The 21,678-nt window shown below is 43.7% G+C and overlaps 1 protein-coding gene across 3 annotated transcripts in view; it reads right to left on the bottom strand.

The window, feature by feature from the left end:
- Positions 1-21,678, bottom strand: part of ccdc146 (coiled-coil domain containing 146) — a 109,153-nt gene that overhangs the window by 68,017 nt on the left and 19,458 nt on the right. For 2 of the 3 annotated variants that reach the window (XM_052034037.1, XM_052034035.1), the window contains exon 3: positions 897-979. The exons of the other annotated variant lie outside the window; for it this stretch is intronic. In XM_052034037.1, coding sequence (XP_051889997.1) covers positions 897-979 — 83 coding nt within the window. The remainder of the gene's footprint in view (positions 1-896; positions 980-21,678) is intronic. 3 annotated transcript variants of the gene reach the window in all.

The following is a 21,678-nucleotide window of genomic DNA, read 5'->3' as shown; positions in this document are numbered from 1 at the left end:
TTGGTGGCAATGTTAAGTATCAGGAATGGGTCAGATTGAAAGAGTGAGTGTTAATGGTCGAAGCAAGGACACATTTTCATAATAATACCTCCTCAATAACCTGCTGCCGTCTTACTCTGGCATCTCACAATACTGATAGACCATAAAAACAAACTGTTAGAGGAACTCAGTGGGTCAGGCAGCATCAGGTCGAGTGTCTGCATCAGGATTGATAGATTATCTTTTTCTTCTGCATCTTCTGCTCATCTCCCTCATCACGTTCCCGCTTTTCCTTTTTTCTGCAGCTTCCGGGCAACTTCCCTTTGTTAAACAAGTTTGTGAACCATACTGCAAATGATTACAAATCATAATCCTCAATCTGGGATGTGACATGCTATCTCTCCCATACTATCCAGACAATGTATTTTGTCTGATTAGTCAGAATCCATGCCTAAGTTCCTGATGGCACTTGTGTGTCACCTGATAAGAGGATGGACCAAACTGCCATTCAGTTGCTTGAAATAAATTGGAGTGGGTGCTGAGGACAAACATGGTTCGCTTGTGGGAGTGAAAATAAACTAGCCTGGCACACAATTGTGGTCTGTTGATATCAGCCGAAGCATCTTAGAGCAAGCCACAGAGACAGGTGTAACTAACAAAGGGATATGCTGGTAAACACTTGAGTAACCTCCTGGGTTCTAGATATGATTCTAGCCAGCATAGTTTTTTCCCTTAGATTCCAATTGATTTCAGTGCCAGCCAAGCCCTTATTAATTAAGGTATTTCAAAATGATTAATATTGATCTGCAAATAGAAATTACCAAAGAGAAACAAAGGGTCTTTAAATTTAAAATAATCAATGCAACAATTAATTATTGATTAGCAATAAACTGTTAATCAATTGAACAGCATTTTACCTTTTTAAAGCCTCGTGCAATGACATGTATTTGGATTTCAAATAGCCAATTTGGGTTCCTGCAATTTTTCCAGCAGAAAATAACTGAAAGGTAAATTAGAAAGTTAGCTTTCAGCAACAGTATTATATTTAAAAAAAGAATCACACATTAATGAATAGTTCTCTTGCTCAACCAAATCAGTATTGGTGGACAAAGAAAATTAGTACTTCCACCTTGATTAGCTCATCACACAATATCATAAATGGCAAAATCAAATTCTGTATAAGTAATACCAGTAAAAGACCCCAGAAATGTGTAGTATGTATGCTATGCTAGCAGTCACAGAGAGAATGTGTCTGATACCTCCAACCCTGACCTTGAAAATTCCTAGGATCAGTAACATAGTACCCCTCTTGAATCAGTTGAAGAATGGCCACATCACTGTGAGTGAATCTTGAAGAAACACCACAGCTCACAAAAAAAATCTCCATTCTGGTCAAAGTTACTCCATCAAGACTTTGGTTAAAAGTATACTCACATCATTAAAAAAAATCTACCATCAGCTCACTTCCCACACTTGAACTTCCAATGAGAATGAGGTTACTTCTGAACACATGAACAATTTTCCAATCTTGTACCAAATCCATTTTGGCTCAGGAAGTAAAATATTTCAGCATAGGGACTTCCCACTTATGGTCCCAGTACCCCAACATGTCTAGAGAAGTGGATTGAGGCTCTACCCTTTAAAAAGCTAACATTCATTAAGTTAGTCTTCAGACATGGAGCCTCAATTTTCCTTGGCTTTTCTTTGTGTCCTTCATAACCACCTCTCGCACTACTATAGACTTGTCTCCAATTATGGATTTTTTTTTGCATTACTATCTTGTTTTTGCAGTCTTTTTTCCACGTCTTGTATAATTTTATGTTTTGTGTGTTGTCTGAACCTTCATGCCTGTGATGCTGCTGCAAGTAAGTTTTTCATTGTGCCTGTACCTCACCGTACTTGTGCACATGACAATAAACTTGACTTGACTAATGCCATTGAAGTCAAGAGTAGATGTTAGACTACCTCTTGTTGGGGATGGTTAATGCCTTAGTCAGACTGCATTTGAGACACTGTGTTCATGTCTGGTCTTCCTATCTAAGGAAGGATATATTTGCAATAGAGGAGGTACAACAAAAGTTCATTGGATTGATTCCTGGGATGATGGGCTTGTTATTAGATTAGAAGGCTAGAAGATTCGGCCGATACTCTTCTGTTTTAGAAGAATGAACGCAGGTATCATTGAGATATTCAAAATCCTACCAGGCTTGACTGGATGGGTTGACTAGATTCAGGGGTCACAGTGCCAAAATAAAGAGTCACCTACTCAAAACTGGGATGAAAAGAAATTTCTTCACTCAGAGGTTGTGAATCGTCAGGATTCTTTAACCAGGAGAATTATGTCGGGTCAGTCACTGAATATATTCGAGACTGAGGTGGATGTTTTTGCTTAAGTATTATGTGGAAAGCTAGTGCAGGAGAGTGATACTAAATTATTAGCTATGATCTTATTGAATGGCAGAAGGAAAAAGGGCCAAATGCCATACTCCGGCTTCTATTTCTTATGTAGAAAGCTGTGCATCCTATCTGGTGATGATATTAAGAAATTGTGGTGGCCCGCACACGCAGGACTCGAACCACCACCAGGAGCCGCGGGCAGACCCGCGGTAGCGCGTTTGGAACTACCCACTCAGGGCGGACCCTCCGGGGACAGTCGGACGTCACGTCCGCCCCGCAGGTCACAGGGGCCCATGGGATGGGAGATTTAAGCGCGTAATTTTGAATCAGTAAAGGATTTTTGAGTTCAGCACTCTACCTCCGTGTGTTCCTTTAGTAGCGCGTTGCATGTGGCTACATTGGTGACCCCGACGTTCCAGACGGCATCTGGAGCCGGTGACTCAGCGACCAGCCACGAGTTCGAGCAACTTGCACAGCATGGTCTCTCTGAAGCTCCCGACTTTCTGGGCCACTCAGCCCCACGTTTGGTTCGAGCAGGCTGAGGCCCAGTTCAATATCAGAGACATTACAGCTGACGCCATCCGGTACTACTACGTAGTCAGCACGCTCTATCAGGACACGGCAGGCCGGGTCACCAACTTCCTACGCCAGCCACCGACGAAGGACAGATACACCAAGCTTAAGGCGCTCCTGATCCGTACCTTTGGACTCTCCCGCTGCGAACGGGCCACATGGTTCCTACACATGGACGGTCTGGGCGACAGCACGCCATCCGAGCTCATGAATGATATGCTGGCGCTTATGGACGGCCATAAGCCGTGCCTTTTATTTGAACAGTTGTTCCTCGAGCAAATGCCAGAGGACATTCACCTCCTCCTCGCGAGTGAGGATTTCAGCGACCCACACAGGGTCGTGGCTAAAGCAGACGTCCTTTGGCAGAGTAAGCAACGTGGAGCAGCCTCCATTGGCCTAGCCACGAGTGCACACCCCAAAGCCCAGGACCTGCAACCGAAGCCATTGAGACCCACGGGGGAAAAAAGACTAAAGTTCGGAACAATGGTGTTTCTATCACCAAAGATGGGGTTCAGGCGAGCACCGCTGCCGTCCATCATGTGCTTTTCCAGGAAACGCCAGGGCCAGCCGTCGCTAATGGCTACGACAGCTGGCCACTGAGGCAGCCTCCTGTACCTCTGGGACCGACACTCCGGGTGGCGCTTCCTGGTAGACACCAGGGCCGAAGTCAGCGTACTTCCCCCTTGAACATGGACACTCGTAATGTGGTCCCAGGCCCTGAACTCACCGCTGCAAATGGCACCAGTATTCGGGCGTATGGCCTGCGAACTATCTCACTGCATTTCGGGTCCAGCCGTTTCACTTGGACTTTCACGTTGGCAGCAGTGTCACTGCCACTACTAGGGGCAGATTTCCTACGAGCTAACTGCCTCCTAGTCGACCTAAAAGGCCAGCGTTTGGTCCACGCCGAGACGTTCCAGACTTTCCAGCTCGGAGAAGCCAAGCTACCTGCCCTCCACCTGGATTCCGTGACCCTCTCGGGTAACGAATTCACCAGGGTGTTGGCAGAATTCCCCTCCATAGTCACCCCGCAGTTCCCCACGGCCGACCCCAAGCATGGCGTGTAGCACCACATTCCCAAGCAAGGACCACCGCTGCACGCCTGAGCTTGCAGGCTCCCACCCGACAAGCTCCACCTCACCAAGGAGGAGTTCCATAAGATGGAAGAGATGGGAATCGTATGCCGCTCAGACAGCCCGTGGGCATCCCCGCTGCACATGGTGCCCAAGTCCGTAGGAGGATGGAGGCCCTGCAGAGACTACAGGAGGCTCAACAACGCCACAACCGCCGACAGATACCTGGTACCCCACATTCCAGGACTTCATGGCGAACCTGCATGGAGCGACCATCTTCTCGAAAATCGACCTGGTCAGGGGATACCATCAGATCCCAGTGCACCCCGATGACGTGCCCAAGACAGCCCTCATCACCCCGTTCAGCTTGTTCGAATTCCTGAGGATGCCTTTCAGTCTCAAGAATGCAGCCCAAACTTTCCAAAGGCTCATGGACTCGGTGGGACGTGGCCTGGATTTTGTTTTCATTTACTTGGACGATATCCTGGTGGCCAGCAGTTCACACCAAGATCACGTGGCACATTTGCGCCAGCTCTGCCAATGCCTGAGCGACCACGGACTGGCAAACAATCCAGCGAAGTGCCAGTTTGGGCTGACAGAGATCGACTTCTTGGGTCACAGAGTCAACTGACATGGCACAGTTTCCCTACCGGACAAGGTCCAGGCCATCTGCCAGTTCCCCAAGCCCAGCACGGTCAAGGGCCTGCAGGAGTTCATAGGGATGGTCAACTTTTATCATCGGTTCGTGCCGATGGTGGCACGCATCATGAGACCCTTGTTCAGCCTGATGGCCGGCAAGGCCAAAGAGGTGGCATGGGACGTGGAGTCCACAGAGGCGTTCGAGCAGGCCAAGGAGGCGCTGGCAAAGGCGGGCCCCCAAGTGCACCCAAAAGTCAATGTACCCACGGCACTCACAGTCAACACTTCCGACACGGCAGTCAACGGAGTCCCGGAGCAGCTCGTCGAGGACCAGTGGCGACCACTCGCTTTCTTCAGCCGGCACCTATGGCCACCAGAGGTGAAGTACAGCGCTTTCGACAGAGTTGCTAGTGTTATACCTGGCTGTCTGGCACTTCCTCGAGGGAAGGTAGTTCACCGTGTATACGGACCACAAGCCCCTCACCTTCGCACTGGCCAAGGTATCGGACCCACAGTCAGCTCGGCAGCATAGGCACCTGTCCTTTATTTCAGAATTCACCACGGACGTCCGCCACATCGCAGGGAAGAACAACGTCATCGCCGACACACTGTCTCACCCCTGCCTCCACTCAGCGGGCATATCGTCCTCAGGAATAAACTACGCAGCACTGGCAGAAGCACAACAGTCGGACACCGAGATCCCGGCTTACCGCACCACCATTTCGGGGCTCCAGTTGGAGGACGTCCCCATCGGCCCGGCAGTGGATCGACTCCTGTGTGACGTGTCTACCGGCAAACCCCAACCCATGGTACCAGCAGCATGGAGGCGCCGGGTGTTCGACACACTGCACGACCTGGCCCACCCATCCATCTGGGCGTCAATCAAGCTGCTGGCAGACAGATTCGTCTGGCACGGTTTGTGCAAACATGTTGGACACTGGGCCAGGACCTGCGTACACTGCCAGACCACCAAAGTCCAGCGGCACGTGAAGGCTCCCCTCCAGCAGTTCCAGCTGACACACGGGAGGTTCCAACACATCCACGTGGACATCATCAGCCCCCTGCCAGTCTCCCGGGGTGCCAGGTATATCTTTACCATGGTATCACCAGATGGCCGGAAGCCGTACTGCTCGCAGACACGTCCACTGTCCTGCGCCAAGACACTCATTGCAAACTGGATCGCAAGGTTTGGCCTCCCAACAGACATCACCTCCGACACAGGGGCGCAGTTCACGTCTGGTTTGTGGACAGCACTGGCACAGCTCCTGGGCACCCAGCTGCATCACACCACAGCATACTATCCCCAGTCCAACGGTTTGGTAGAGCGATTCCACCGGCATCTCAAGTCGGCCTTGATGGCGCACCTCAGGGGCCCCAACTGGGCAGATGAGCTTCCCTGGGTCCTATTGGGCATCCGCACAGCCCACAAGGAGGACCTGGGCACCTCCTCGGTGAAAATGGTCTACGGCGCCCCCTGACAGTCTCGGGTGAGTTCGTACCAGAGGCCCAAGGTTCGGAAGAAACTCCAGCAGCGGTGCTAACAAGGCTGTGGAACAAGGTAGGGACCCTGGCACCAGTCCCGACCTCCAGGCACGGTCCCACGCCATCCTTCACCCCCTAAGGACCTCAGAGTCTGAGAGTATGTTTTTATTCGCAGGGGCATGCACAGGTCACCTCTACAGCGGCCGTACGAGGGACCCTTCAAGGTGATCTGGCACAACGGATCCACGTGTGTTGTGCAGGTGGGTGGCCAGGAAGAGACTTTTACAGTGGACCGCCTCAAACCGGCGCACTTGGACATTGAGCAACCAGTGAGGGTACCAGCACCGCGCCGGTGAGGCCTGCCACTCAGGCAAGCCACACAGACTGGGGGGGGGGGGGGGGTCCACTCCCCCGATGGTCGTTTCTGGGGGGGGGTGGGGGTGGGGGTGGAGGGTGGTATGGCGGCCCGCACACAAGGGACTCGAACCGCCATCAGGAGCTGTGGGCAGACGCGGTAGCGCATTTGGAACTACCCGCTCAGGGCGGACCCTCCGGGGACAGTCGGATGTCACGTCCGCCCCACGCATCGCGGGGGCCCACGGGATGGGAGATTTAAGCGCGCAATTTTGAATCAGTAAAGGATTTTTGAGTTCAGCACTCTCTACCTCTGTGTGTTCCTTTAGTAGTGTATCCAAACATACCTTTGCTCATTGTGGCCAAAAAGTTCTATTTTAACTTCATCAGTCCACAGGACTTGTTTCCAAAATGCATCAGGCTTGTTTAGATGTTCCTTTGCAAACTTCTGACACCGAATTTTGTGGAGAGGACACAGGAAAGTTTGGAGAAAAAAGGGTGAAGAATTTCATGAAAAGAACACCTCTCCAACTGTTAAGCATGGGGGTGGATCGATCATGCTTTGGGCTTGTGTTGCAGCCAGTGGCATGGGGAACATTTCACTGGTAGAGAGAAGAATGAATTCAATTAAATACCAGCAAATTCTGGAAGCAAACATCACACCATCTGTAAAAAAAAATAAAAAGCTGAAGAAAAGAGGATGGCTTCTACAACAGGATAATGATCCTAAACACACCTCAAAATCCACAATGGACTAACTCAAGAGGCACAAGCTGAAGGTTTTGCCATGGCCCTCACAGTCCCCCAACCTAAACATCATCGAAAATCTGTGGATAGACCTCAAAAGAGCAGTGCATGCAAGACAGCCGAAGAATCTTGCAGAAGTAGAAGACTTTTGCAAGGAAGAATGGGTGAAAATCCCCCAAACAAGAATTGAAAGACTCTTAGCTGGCTCCAGAAAGTGTTTACAAGCTGTGATACTTGCCAAAGGAGGTGTTACTAAGTACTGACCATGCAGGGTGCCCAAACTTTTGCTTCAGGCCCTTTTCCTTTTTTGTTATTTTGAAACTGTAAAAGATGGAAATAAAAAACTAATCTGCCTTAAAATATGTCATCTTTAACTTTATGCCTTTTGGAAATCAGGTCATCCTTTACTCGCTTAGTTATTCACAGTAACAGAAATTTTGACCGGGGTGCCCAAACTTTTGCATGCCACTATGTGTGCTGGGAACAGAAGTTATGTCACATTCATATAAAGCCCTAGTTAGATTATGCTTGAAGTATTATGAGTAGTTCTGGGCACCACAGTGTTGGAAGGAGTTACTGGTCTTGAAGAAAGCACAGATTTACCATAATTATACCTACACTTAAAAGTATAGTTTTTGGAGCAAAAAAACTGCAGGTACTGAAAATAAAAACCAAAATGTTTGCAGCTTAGCAGGCCCGTCTGCTTCAATCTGGAGAGAAACACTGAACCTGAAATTGTATTTGATTGCAGGTAAGGTCTCAGTTTCTTATAATAGAGGAAGAGGCTATTTGGCCCATCAAATCTATGCTGCCTCTAGGAGCACTTCTATCAGTCCCACTCCCCTACTTATTTCCCTGTAACTTTTTCTCCCTCACCCCCGATTCTCTTGCCACTTGCTTGCACTTAAGGGTTAATTTGGAGTAGCCAATTAACTTACCAACTGGAAAGTTCTTGGCATGCGGAAAGAAACCAGAACACCTCAGAAAACCCATGTGGTTATAGGGAGAACATACAAACTCAACACAAACAGAGTTGAACCAGGTCACTGGAGCTGTGTTGACAAATATGAAACTGGTACAAGTTACCACATAAAAGTCAAATTTGGAACATAAATAACAGAAGGAAATTGAAACAGAATATGAGAAGTTGGTTGTTGTACAGCTATTACAGAAAATTTCAAAATTGCTTCATGTGCTAAGTGGAAGTATCGACTATTGAACTGTGGTCTTGGCTTAATTATATAGACTATTTCCACAATGAGCACCATATTAATGGGCTGCAGCTGTTACACCCAACATTACAAATTAAAGGAAATAGATAAATCCCAATAACACGAGATGGAATCCAGTTAGTATTATTTGAAACACTGTAGCATGATTACACCCTAGCACTGGATGATGGGTAGTCATTTCCCCCCCCCCCCCCCCCAATCAAGAGCTTGTGTTAATGTTTCACAGTCACAGTGCAAACTGAATACTATTCTTGGGTACAGAATTCTAATCACTGAGGAGCATGTGGCAAAATGCACTCTTAAAATTTTCCAAAATTACAGACATTTCTTCATATTTTATTAAGAATTGTGCATAGTTTCAACTGCAGACATAGATACAGTAAGAAAAGTCTATCTGTAGGAAGTAAAGTCTTCCCATCACATAGCCTGCCGTGATCCTAACTACCTTTCCACCTTAAGTTATATACACACTGGAAATAGGGTCCTCGGCATTCACCAAGCAGGACCGAATTAGAAACTTGAGACAGATCGTGAAATCTGCTTCAGCGGGAGAAAGAAAGCAGCCTCCAAATTTCCTGGAAAATTGTTTTAAAAACTAAAATCCCCTAGTGTTTCTGGGGCCTCCGCTTTACCATGCCCTGAGTGCATGTGTGAGACTCTGTCTCAAACCAACTACCCATCTAACCCCACCCCTTCCTATGTGCCCTCTACTGATTTTTGAACTTTGGTTGTCAACTTCACATTGCCTGCACAGGGGTGGCCACAACTTTAGCAAAGAGAGGGGAAGATGATGAAGAATGACCACTGTAGACTGCATTCCCAAACAGTTTTCCAGCACAATGCTTGCACAAGTTCAAAAATCTGGATGAAAGGGTTAGAAATCTTAAGATTTATATGAATTATAATAATTGATTGCCAATTATGCATAATAGATAAGAAGAAAATGCAGACCTTGCTATTAATTTCTCAATTGGAAATGTTAGTTATTTAAATTATTTTGTTCATGTGTCTTCTGGAGGAAAACATACATCACATTCCTTTAACATTGTTATACTAATGGCCAGCTACGTGCCCATCTTCAAGCAGAAAGTTCCCTTTATTCAGCATGAAAACATCAAAAGTTCATAATATGTCTTTGGCATATTTAACATAAAGAGCAAATGTGCTTTCATTACTTTTATTTTGACCTGTAGTACAAAAGAAACTTTGAAACATAGAAAAACTACAGCACAATTCAGGCCCTTCAGCCCACAAAGCTGTGCCGAACATGTCCCTACCCTAGAAATCACTAGGCTAAAAATTACTAGAGAAAAAACTTCTGGGAACATTTTAAAAATAACCTCAATCACTACCTCACAGCATGGTTTGATTTACTGCTTTCAAGCCTTTGGAATTAATGTTTCACAGTAACATCTAAGAATAACTAAGTTTATGCAAAAAAAAAGCATTGTAATGGAGAGAGTGACAAGCATTTCTTGGTCTATTTGAAAGAACTGAAGATTTAGGATCCACTTGAAAACTAAGATGTCATAAATTTGTTCTTCCAAAACATTTCCAGTGCAGGATTATTTGCAGGATGAAATCAGTCCTGGAAAGTAAAATATTCCAAAAATCAAAGCAGACAGTTATATATAATATTCATTTGCCGAAAACAAAGTTTCTCTACGGTTTAAAAAAAACCATTGGATTGCAGTTGAAATTTTTCTCAACTGTCTTAAACTATTGGAATCCAGAATAAAATGAAACTTAATTTTAAAATATCACATCAAAAATAATTTTCTTTCCTATGAAGCTTTTTATGTTCACACACAGCACTTCGTATACTGATCAACTATTGACTGAACATTTAGATGGAGGTAAAATAGAGAGTCTTGAGTGTCCAAAGTGGTTGAATGAATAGGTGCTAAGGGCATAAAAATGAATGAGAACTGGTGGATGATTTAAGGGACATTTTGATGAGATATGAAGGTGAGGACATAAAGTTAAATCTTTGGAATACAGGAAGTTAATGTAATTTAGGAGGGTTGAAGTTGATGATAATGTTGTGCAGTGGCAAGGACATAGGCTGCAGCAGTCTAGGTAACATAGATAATGAATCTTCAGAGGACAGCCATGATAGCACTGAATAAGTCGAGCTATAAAAGCATGGATCTGAGTAAATCCTGTCTTCACAGACTGTGTGTGCAGTGTCCATTTCACAATGGCAGTGAAGGCCAGTCAAGTTCTTATGTGCAAAGAAACATCCTCCAATGACAAAATGTAACTTCTTTCCATCACATATTTGTACATTTAAGGACAGATTTTAGTAATGTCCTTCTATTTCATTTAATGAATAAAGAGGATGAACTTATATTTAAGAAAACAAAAGATGTCAAATAGCACTATAATGCAAACACTTGACGGGAAATTCATCCCTGCTGGAAAGCAATCAACATGCTATACAGTATTCACTGCACACCGTATGCTGCCTCCAATTTATACCTTTGACTTCAATAGAGCTGAATTTTAGAGTACAATGGACCAATGATACAATAAAACGTAGACACAAGAGACTGCAGATACTGGAATCTAGAACAAAGCAGACTAACCTGGAACGCATCAAGCAGTATCTGTGGAGGCAAAGGGTGGTCGACAATTCTGTTTGAAAGCCTATATTGAGACTCAGAAAGATCCAACTTCCAGCCTGCCCTGAAATTCACCTGGACTATTTCTTACATTTTCTCTTCCTTTTCTGGATCTCCTTATCTCCATCTCAGTAGACGAACTATCCACCAATATCTACTATAAACTTATGGACTCCCTCAGCTACCTTGACTACACCTCCTCCCACCCGGTTTCCTGTAAGGACGCAAACCCCCTTCTCTCAGTTTCTCCATCTCATTGCACCTGTTCTCAACATGAGGCTTTCTGCTCCAGGACTTCTGAAACGTCTTCCTTCTTCAGGAAACGTGGCTTCCCCTCTACCATAGTTGATGGAGCTCTCACACACATTTCCACCATTTCCCGCATGTCTGTCCTCACCACCTCCTTTCCCCAGACAGAACAGAGATAGAATTCCTCTGGTCCTCAGCTTTCATCCCACAAGCCTCTGCAACCAGCATATCATCTGCCAGCTCCACCAGGATCCCACCACCAGCCACATCTTCCCTTCAACCCCCCCCTTTCTGCTTTCCACAGGGACCACTCTCTCCATGACTCACGTGCGACACGTGTCCCTGCAAATCCTCCCTCACCCCCATCCAGGCACCAAAAGAGCCCTTCCAAGTGAGGCAGAGTTTTATGTGCACCTCCTCCAACCTGGAATATGAGGTGTTGTTCTTCAGTACAGCTGACAGCTGAGGTTCTCACATGCACATAGTGCCAGGGACCAAAGACCATTTTTTTCCTTAATGAAAGGAACAACACCTCATATTCATTTGGGTAGCCTACAATCCAAAGGCACAAACAGTGAATTTTCCAGTTTCAGATAATCCACTCCGCTGATGCTGCATTCTCAACCCGAAACATTGACAATTCTTCTCCCCCGCAGATGATACTCAACCCACTGAATTCCTCCAGCAGATTGTTTATCTCTCCAGATTCCAGCATCTGCAGTCTCTTGTGCCTCCCCTCCCATGTTCCTTGATCCACACTTGCTCTCTCCCACTGTTCACCTTTTCCATACCCCCCATCCCCCAGTTAACTAGATTCTTTACCCTCCCGCACCTAGTTCCACCTGCCCATCACCCAAACACATATCCACCTGGGTATCTTCTCCCTTGGTCTACCTCTTCTATCCCCTCCCTCATCTGATTCCACCTGCTCATCATGCCTCCCTTATCTGGTTCCACCTATCACCTTCCAGCCTCTGTCTCTGCCTTCACCCATATGACTCCATCTGCCAATTTTCTTCCCTTATCTGTTGTAATTTTTTTCCCTATCACCCACCAGCCTCTGTCTCAAAACTCCCCCCTACCTCTTCCCCACTCAGCTCCCTCTGCCCATCATCCCCCATCATCTACCAACTCCCTCTCACCTCTTAGTACTGGCCATCTTCCCTCTACACTCTCAATCCTAATGCAGGGTCTCAACCCGAAACATTGACCATTCTTTTGCCTTCACAGATCCTGCATGATCTGCTGAGTTCCTCCAGCAGTTTGGTTTTTGAATCAAATTGTTCTTGATCTTACCATTTTGTTTGATCCCCAAGATTAAACCACATCCTATTATCATGAAGATTACTAATTCCATCACTGCAAATTATTGCCTCTGACTCTATTTCAGGCATTATTTAAATGCAAGGAGATATGCTTAACCTGGCTATATCCACACCAAAAAAAAAATCAGTTAAGATCACCTATGAAACTCAAAATACTGGAGCTGCTGGAAATCTGAAATAAAAACAGAAAATGCTCAAAAAAATTCAGCATGCTTCTTCCTTCTGATGAAAGGCCTCTGATCTGAAACATTAACTGTTTCTCTTTCCACGGATGCTATGTGACCTGCTAAGTTTTTCCAACATTTTCTATTTTTAAATAAGACTCGCTTCCCAATGTTTTTTTTTACAGCAGTCTGAGTCGATATGCTTTCCTTTACTTCTTTAAATATGCAGATATATTCTGACTGCTATTTTACCCAAGGGCCCGTGAACAGTTACAGAATATCCATCATAAAAAGTTAATGACAAGAGTCAAGCTCAGAAAAGGTCCTACAATTTAAAAAAAATCACAGGGCTGATGGATCAGTGTGCTCATCCAGAGCTGACAAGGAAAGTTTGAGCTAGCCCTGGTCCTAATACTTCAGGAGGGAACTGCACAAGGCAAGCAGATAAGATCATACAATTGAAATCACCCAACCTCACATTTTCAAGACTGTAATACTTGCCTTAGCTCCTGTCCTCACAATTCCCACCCCCAGTTAATATTGAGATAATGTCAACTCTGAACTAAACTATTTCAAATGCACTGCCAATCTGCTATTCACCACCCTCTATTAAATCCAACTTTACTAAATCTTGGTTCCACCTGGTTTCTGTGATTTAATGCCATGCAGCCCTCCCCAAGTCCTCTATTTTTGTTGAGAATAGACTTTCATGCTCCATCCTTCTCTTTTCCATATCATCAATGACAAACCTTGTTTCCAAGAATAAAATCCAGATGCTATATCCCTAAACATCTTTAAATACCTAAAATCCTAATTTTATTTGTTATCTTATGCCTTTTTGTAAAAGACCTTGAAATATTTATTTAATACTGTTTTATACCTGTAAATTTTTATTGTCCCATAATTCACATACTGTATAATGACCTTTCTCCTTAAAGGAATTTAATTGTACCTAATTAGAGAAATTGATCTCTACAAATCTGGCCATTTTTGAGATGTGTTGGAAAACATCTAGGCTGCCTCCCTATTTCCAATTTATCACAGAGCTAAAGCTTTTTGGTTGATACACTTCTGGCATGAAGAATTAATTTTGGGATAATGCCAGTCCAATCATCTAATGAACATAAATTTAAATATTTAGACCTACAAGCTATTTTTATCTCTGGTGTGATGAATATAACCAGTACTTTTGATTAAAGTACATGAAGTATACATAATTCCATAAAAGGATTCAGAAACTTTGCTAAGACAAATGCCAAATGATAATGAGTTATCCTTAAATTACCTCAGTTTTTAAACAAGAGTACAAGAAGTTCCCTTGATGGGAAAAAGTGATGGGTAGTGGGCAAAGAGGATTCAAAACTCTTTAAAAACTGTTTTTAAAAAAGGGTGTAGAGATTTTGCACAGCTGATCCTGAAGTGTAATGATTACAGAGTGTAAGTTTTGGTGAGTGAGAGACTTTGGTAAGTGAGGGGCTTTGGTGAGGAGGATGTTTGGTGAGTGGGTTTTGTCCTTTCTTTAATTCTTTCAGGGACTTTGGATTGTAGTTGTTTGGTGATAAAATTGGAGAAAGTCACTAGTGTAGTTGTTAGTGTTTAAAGCAGAGAAAGGTCACTAGCATGGTACCCTGAATTATAAGAGGTAACTAAGTGGTGATCCAAGGGTATGGCAAGAAAAGTCAGGGCCATAGTTATGCTCCTCCTGCACAATGTAGGAAATCAGGATCACTTCCAGTGTCTCTGGTGATCATATGGGGAAGTGTGTCCAGCTGCAGCTCCATAGTGCAGTACATTTAGAAGCTGGTCACAGCTCAACCACAGGCAGAAAGGCCATGGGAGCCCACAAGGAAGAGCAGTAGGTGAAGGCAGGTAGGACAGGAGTCCGCTGTAGCCACTTCCCTCTCAAACAGGCATATCATTTTGGAAACTGTGGAGGTATGGCCAAGTTTGTGGCACCATGGTTAGCTCTGCTGGACAGCAGGGGAAGAAAATGACTAGGCAAACTATAGTGGTAGCTAACTCTAATGAGGGAAACAGACAGGCATTTCTGTAGCTGTAAACAAGACTCCCAGATGGTACATTACCTCCCTCGTGTCTGGGATAGGGAAGTCTCAGAGTGGCTGTAGGGCATTTTGAAACAGGAGAGTAATGAGCCTGAGGTAGGTAGAAAGCAGAATAAGATCCCGCAACATGAATTTAGCGAGTTAAATTGAAGGTTAAAGAGTAGGGCCTCCAAGATTGTAATCTCTGGATTACTTCTGGTGCCACGTCCGAGTACAGAAGTAGATGAATGTGTGGCTAAAGAGATGGTGCAGGAGGGAGATCTTTATATACTTGAATCATCTGAATGCTTCTGGGGCAAGTGGGACCTGTACAAGCAGGATAGGTAGCACTGAACTGGAGGGGAACCAATATCCTTCCAGGTGGAGGGATGTTGTGGGAGGGTGGACTTAAACTAACTTGGCATCAAGATGGTATAGCAGGTGAGGAGATGGAGTCAAATATAGATAATAAACTAAGCAGTCCTGTAGGCAAAGCAGATGGAGGCTTAATAAGGCACGAGGGAACACTGGAAGACTAAACTGCATTTATTTTAAAGCAAAGAGCCTGATGGATAAGACTGATGAGCTTAGAGCATTGATCAGCATATGGGAATATAATATTATTTCCATCACAGAAAGGTGGCTGAAAGAAGGGCAAGACTGGCACCTCAATATCCCAGGATATAGAAATTTCAGGCATGAGAGTGGGACAGGTAAAAAAAAAAAGTAGGGGGCATTGCACTATTGATTAAGGGGAACATCACTGCACTACTCAGGGAAGATGTCCTGGAAGATTTTTCAAATGAGGCAATATGGGTAGAAATTACTACAGGGTCCTAACAGTCAGTTGGAGATAAAGGAGCAGATATATAGGCAAATCACAGAAAGGTGTAAAAACACTAGTGTTATAGTAGTGGGAGACCCTAACTTCCCAATTTTGACTGGGATTGCCTTAGTACGAGGGGCTTGAAGGAGTGGAACATGTAAAGTTCATCCAGGAGAGTTTTTTCAGTCAGTACATCCATAGCCCTACTACAGATGGGGCTGTACAGGACTTGGGAAATGAAGCCAGGCAAGTGATAGAGCATTTTAGGAATAGTGACCTTAATTCTGAAAATTTCAAGGTAGTTACAGAAAGGAATAAGGAGTCAGGTTCAGAAGTTAAGTTGGGAGAAGGCTGATTTAAATAACATAAGGCAAGACCTGGTGTAAGTAGATTGAGAGCAGCTGCATATGGATAGAACAGTAAAACTGGTAAATTGGTTTATTATTGTCACATGTACTGAGGTAGTGAAAAAGTTATCTTGCATACTATTCATACAGATCAATTCATTACAACAGTGCATTGAGGTAGTACAAGGTAAAACAATAACAGAATGCAGAATAAAGTGTTATGCTTACAGAGAAAGTGCAGTATGGGAAGACAATAAGGTGCAAGGTCATAACAAGGTAGATTGTGAGGTCAAGAGTCCATTTTAGCATATGAGGGGACCGTTCAATAGTCTTATAACAATGGGATAGGAACTGTCCTTGAGCCTGGTGGTATGTGCTTTCAGGCTTTTGTATCTTCTGCCTGATGCAAGTGGAGGTTGGTGGGGTTGGGGGGGGGGGGGTGGAGAAGAGAGAATGTCTGGGGTGGGTAGGATCTTTGATCATTTTGGCTGCTTAACCGAGGCAACGAGAAGTGTAGACAGAATCCATGAGGGAAGGCTGGTTTCTGTGTGCTGAGCTGTGTGCACAACTCTTTGCAGTTTCTTGCAGTCATGGGCAGAGTAGTTGTCATACCAAGCCATGATGCATCTAGATAGGATGCTTTCCATTATACATCAATAAAAATTGGTGAAAGTGGTAGCCTATTTAAAGTAAGACAGTGAGAATTCAGGGCCAACATGTTCCTGAAAGGGTGAACAGCAAGGATGGCAAGATTAGGGAATGCTGGATGACAAGGATTTTGAAGTTTGATTAAAAGAAAAGGAAGCATATTATAGTTATAGATGACTGAAAATGGAGAGACCCTTGAAGAGTATAGAATGTAGGAGAGTACTTACAAAAGGAATTAGGAGGGCAAAGAGGGGCCATGAAATATCACTGGCAGACAAGATTAAGGAATAATTCCAAGGCATTTTATAAGTATATTGGGAGCAAGAAGGTACCCAGGGAAAGAGTTGTTTCCTCTGTGTATAAAGGCAGGGGTCTTAAATGAATACTTCTTATCTGTATTTACTAAGGAGAAAGAGATGACAAATAGAGAGTTGAGGGAGATGAACAGTGATATTCTAGAGCATGTTAACATTAAGGAGGAGGTGTTAAATACATTGGAACAAGTAAAAGTAGATAAATCACCAGGGCCTGATGAGATGTATCCCAGGATATTAAAAGAAGCAAGGATTGCTGGGGCCCTGACAGAGATTTTTGCAACTTTGCTGGGCCAGAGGCAAGGTACCAGATTTTTCAAATAGTTCATAGAATACTCTTTCGTTTACATATTCTTTCATCTCATAGAGTTATAGAGTCAAAGAGCATAGAAACAGGTCCATTGGCTCACCACAACCATATTGACCATTGCACTTATCTATTCTAATCCCATTTAACCACATTTGAACTGTAGCCTTCCATACCCTGGTGATTCAAGTGCTTATCTAGATGCTACTTACTTGTGAGAGTACCTGCCTCCACCACCTTCTTAGGCAGTGTGTTCCAGATTCCAAATATACTGTGTGTGTGTGGGGGGGGGGGAAATCTCAAAATCCCTGTTAAACCTTCCATGTCTCTCCTTATACTTATGCCCTCTTGTTTTAGACACTCCCAACATGGGAAAAAGATTCTTACTATCTACCCTCCACATAATTTTGTATGCCTCTATCAAGTCATCCCTCAGCTTCCTTCATTCCAGGGGAAACAAACCCAGTCTGTTCAATCTCTCCTTATAACTGAAATGCTCCAATCCTTGCAGCACCCTCTCTAGAGCAATCACATCCTGCAAACAATACTCCAGGTATGGCCTAACCAATGTTTTTATAATGTTTTAACATTACATCCCTGCTCTTATATTCTAAGCCATGAATGAAGGCAAGTATCCCATATCTGTTCTTCACCACCCTTTCTAACTGTGCTGCCATTTTCAGGGATCTAGGGACTTGTAGTCCAATGTCCCTCTGTTCATCAATACTCCATAGGGCTATCCATTTACTCTGCATGTCGTACTCTTATTTGACACCCTCCTCCCACAAAATGCAACATTTCACTTTTGTCAGGACTAAATTCCATCTGCCATTGCTCCACCCAACTTTCCAGCTGATCTATGTCATAACACAGAATAACATAATCCTTCTCGCTATCTACAACATCACTGGAGGATGAGTACAGCTGACAGCTGAAATTCTTATGTGCCAGAGATAAAAGACAAATTTTCCCTTTTGAATCCAATGGTGTAATGTCCTTTTAAATGGATGGAGGCCATTTTGTAGCTTAATTCACAAATACAGAAAATGGATAATAACTCTAGTACCTAATCATCTCAAAACACTTGGGAATGTACCAATTATTTTGTATTCAATAATAAGGTTTGAAGTATTGTACTTACAAGGTTCAATGAATTTATACATCGGAGTAGATTTTCAATTTACCACCCTAGTGCAAAACTGCTGCTGTCATTCAGTTGCAAGTTAATGGAAACTCCCTTATTTTCATTTCCATTGAATTAAACTGGTGATGAGTGAGATCAGTTTTGGAGATTTCCCCATTACAAAAAATATTTTAATATTATGGATAAATTCAAATAATATTACATTGTTGTAAAAAAAAATTAAAGCAACATTTTCTTCAACCCAGAAAATTTGCACCAGTTGGTTTGTATTGTTAATTGCTAGGAGCTTCTGTATTGAAATCCCTTAGCAGCTCACGGTGGGGGAGCAGGACTTTGTTCCTTAAATGAATGTACAAACCACAAATCATAAAAAGTGCTGATTTCACAAAACATTTGAATCCCTAAAAGTTGACTGTTTCTCATATATTTATACAGTATGAAACATTCTAAGTGTGGTTTAATAAATCTATTACAGAATGGTAGTGAATCCATAACTTTGTGCATGAGTTGGTTAGTTGTATATTTACACATCTGTTTCTTCAAGATAGTTCTCTGGAAATTACATTTTCAGTACCTGCTGATTGAAGGCAATCTTATCATTAAGTGAAGGATGATAACAACCATTTCCAGATCACTAATAAAATTTAAAACAAGTTGTCCCAGATGTGATCATGTGATGCACACCAAAGACAACTAGATCTTCACAGTGGAGTACCGGACAGGAACTCCACTAATGGGAGTCCCAAACTTACTAGGCCCTTAGCTTCACCCCTGTATAAATCAGTGTTTTTCATTGCAAGGCCTGCGAATCAATGGTGGTTCTGATCACCCTAAATGCAGCCAACAAGTGACTGAGAATTATGTGACCAAAGATGGCCTAGAATGGGGTTGAGTGTGCAGATGGAGTGTCACAAGGAATACGCATCCAGGAGCAGGGGATAAAAACATGGCTGAAATGAAGAAATTTTACCAAGAGACCAAGGCAAGGCCAGGCCAGGCAGATATGCCCAGGGAGGTGGGGATGTAAATCATTCACCTGTCCTCTTAAACACTAAAATGTTGTGCTGCACCTTGAAGTGGAGGAATCAAATTGTACAAATTTTCCAGGCAGTACTATCTGACATTTCCCAACACCCACTTTCAACTCCTTAAGTACGGTGAAGATAGAAAAAATAAACAACAATATAGTTTTATTAATCCAACAGAGCCTCTTCAAAAGGCTTGTAATCTATCCAAAAAATTGTGTTTAAATGTGTCAAGTTGATGTGATTTATCATGGGATTTATCCATAGTGTCATAAACTTATACAGCATGGAAACAGGCCCTTCAGCCCAACTCGACCCTACCTGAGCTAGTCCTATCTGCCTGAATTTGGTCCACATTCCTTTAAACCTTTCCTATCCATGTACCTGTTCAAATATCTTCTAAACATTGTAATTGTGCTCACCTCTACCAGTTCCTCTGGCAGCTCTTTCATATACCCACCACACTGTGTGTGAAATATTTGCCCCTCCAGTCCCCTTTAAATCTTTCCCTCTCATCTTAAACCTATGCCCTCTAGTTTTAGACTCCTCTACCCTGGGAAAAGAACTGTAACCATTCACCTTATCTGTGTCCCTCATGATTTTATATACCTCCATAAAGGCTACCCTTAGCCTCCTACACTCCAGGGAAAACAGCCCCAGGCTATCCAGCCTCTGCTATGGCTTAAGCCCTCCAGTCCTGGTAACATCCATGTGAATCTTTTCTGCACCTTTTCCAGCTAAATGACATCCTTCCATCGTTAGCTGACCAGAACTGTACACAATACTCCGAGTACAGTCTCACCAACATCTTGTACAGCTGTAACATGACATTGCAACTCTTGCAGTTAATGCCTTGACCGATGAAGGCTAGCATGCCAAATACCTTCTTCACCATGTCTATCAGTCTCACCACTTTCAGGGAACTATGTACTTGCACCCCTCAGTCTCTCTGTTCTGCAACACTTTCCAGGGCCCTGCCATTTATTGCTATTGGCAAAATATTTTCTATCAGTGTGCAGACATCTTGTGTATTAAGAAACTGAGCAAATTTTTCATGTCAAGAATTTTTATTTTAGAATATTCACATGATAGATTAAGTCAAGTCTGCAATAATAGTTGTTAAGAATATACTGAATACCAGTACGTATCCATGGGCTGAATTTTAATATCCAGGAGCATGTGGGTTATGAGGAAGAATCGTGAATCACTGTTACTGGTGTGCACTTGGATGAGTATTTCATCAGAGCTCAAACAGAAAGAGGCAACATGGTTGCCTCCTTCTTTCCCTTTACTGCTCCTGTTGCTTGCTACATTGCTGGTGGTAAGGGCTGCCCTCTCATGTTGTGCAGCATGCAACAGACCCTATGACTTTTCACACTGCTTCATGGAACCCTACAGAGCTGCTAAAACCTACAGAGCAGAAAGTTTGTTTTAGCATGCCAATGGTCTGTTGTATCAAATTTCTTGTGACAGCATGATTTGCTCTGTATAGATGTGGAATCTACACGAGAATCATTGAATGTGACAGGTGGATTGCCAAAGTCACCTTTCAGCAATCTGCTGCCCAGAAGTCACTATTTGATTTGCCAGGGTGGCTTAAATACAGCCAGCACAGCCTGTCACAGAGTGAAGGCATCATGACTAGTGTTCTGATACCATGCACTGACCTTCATGTTTTGCTGCCCATGGTACTGCACCAGTTGGATGTTGAGAATGCAGAATCCTTTTCAGTTCCAGCACGCAGCACTTGCAATACTATGTATGCATGGTTAATGGTACTTTGAACCAAAGGAAATCAGTGAACCTAGCAAAAATGCATTTTTTTCCTGTACTTCTAGACTCTGACAAGAGAGAATTAAATGCAGTTTATTCTTTTAAAACAGGGAGTATCAATGATTTCTCTAATGCCAAAGTATATGGAAAACTAAGAGGTAATGTAAATATCTCTCGTCTTAGTCTGGAAGGAGTTAGACACATAAGCATTTATTGTTTGGCAGGCATTGACAATGTCATCCTTGTGCTGTTCTGAAGCTACAGTTGTGGCAAGTTTCAGTAAAGACATCCTTTAAGGAGTGCAGGCATTTCATATGCAACAAGCAAACAATCCGCTGGAGGAACAATATGGGTTAAGCAGCATTTGTGGGAAGAAATGTCGACATTTTGGGTTGAAACCCACTACAAACTACA

Source organism: Pristis pectinata, chromosome 19 (assembly GCF_009764475.1).
Source record: "Pristis pectinata isolate sPriPec2 chromosome 19, sPriPec2.1.pri, whole genome shotgun sequence".
In the NCBI taxonomy this organism is placed as follows: domain Eukaryota; kingdom Metazoa; phylum Chordata; class Chondrichthyes; order Rhinopristiformes; family Pristidae; genus Pristis; species Pristis pectinata.
This window is presented reverse-complemented; position numbering and strand designations above follow the sequence as displayed.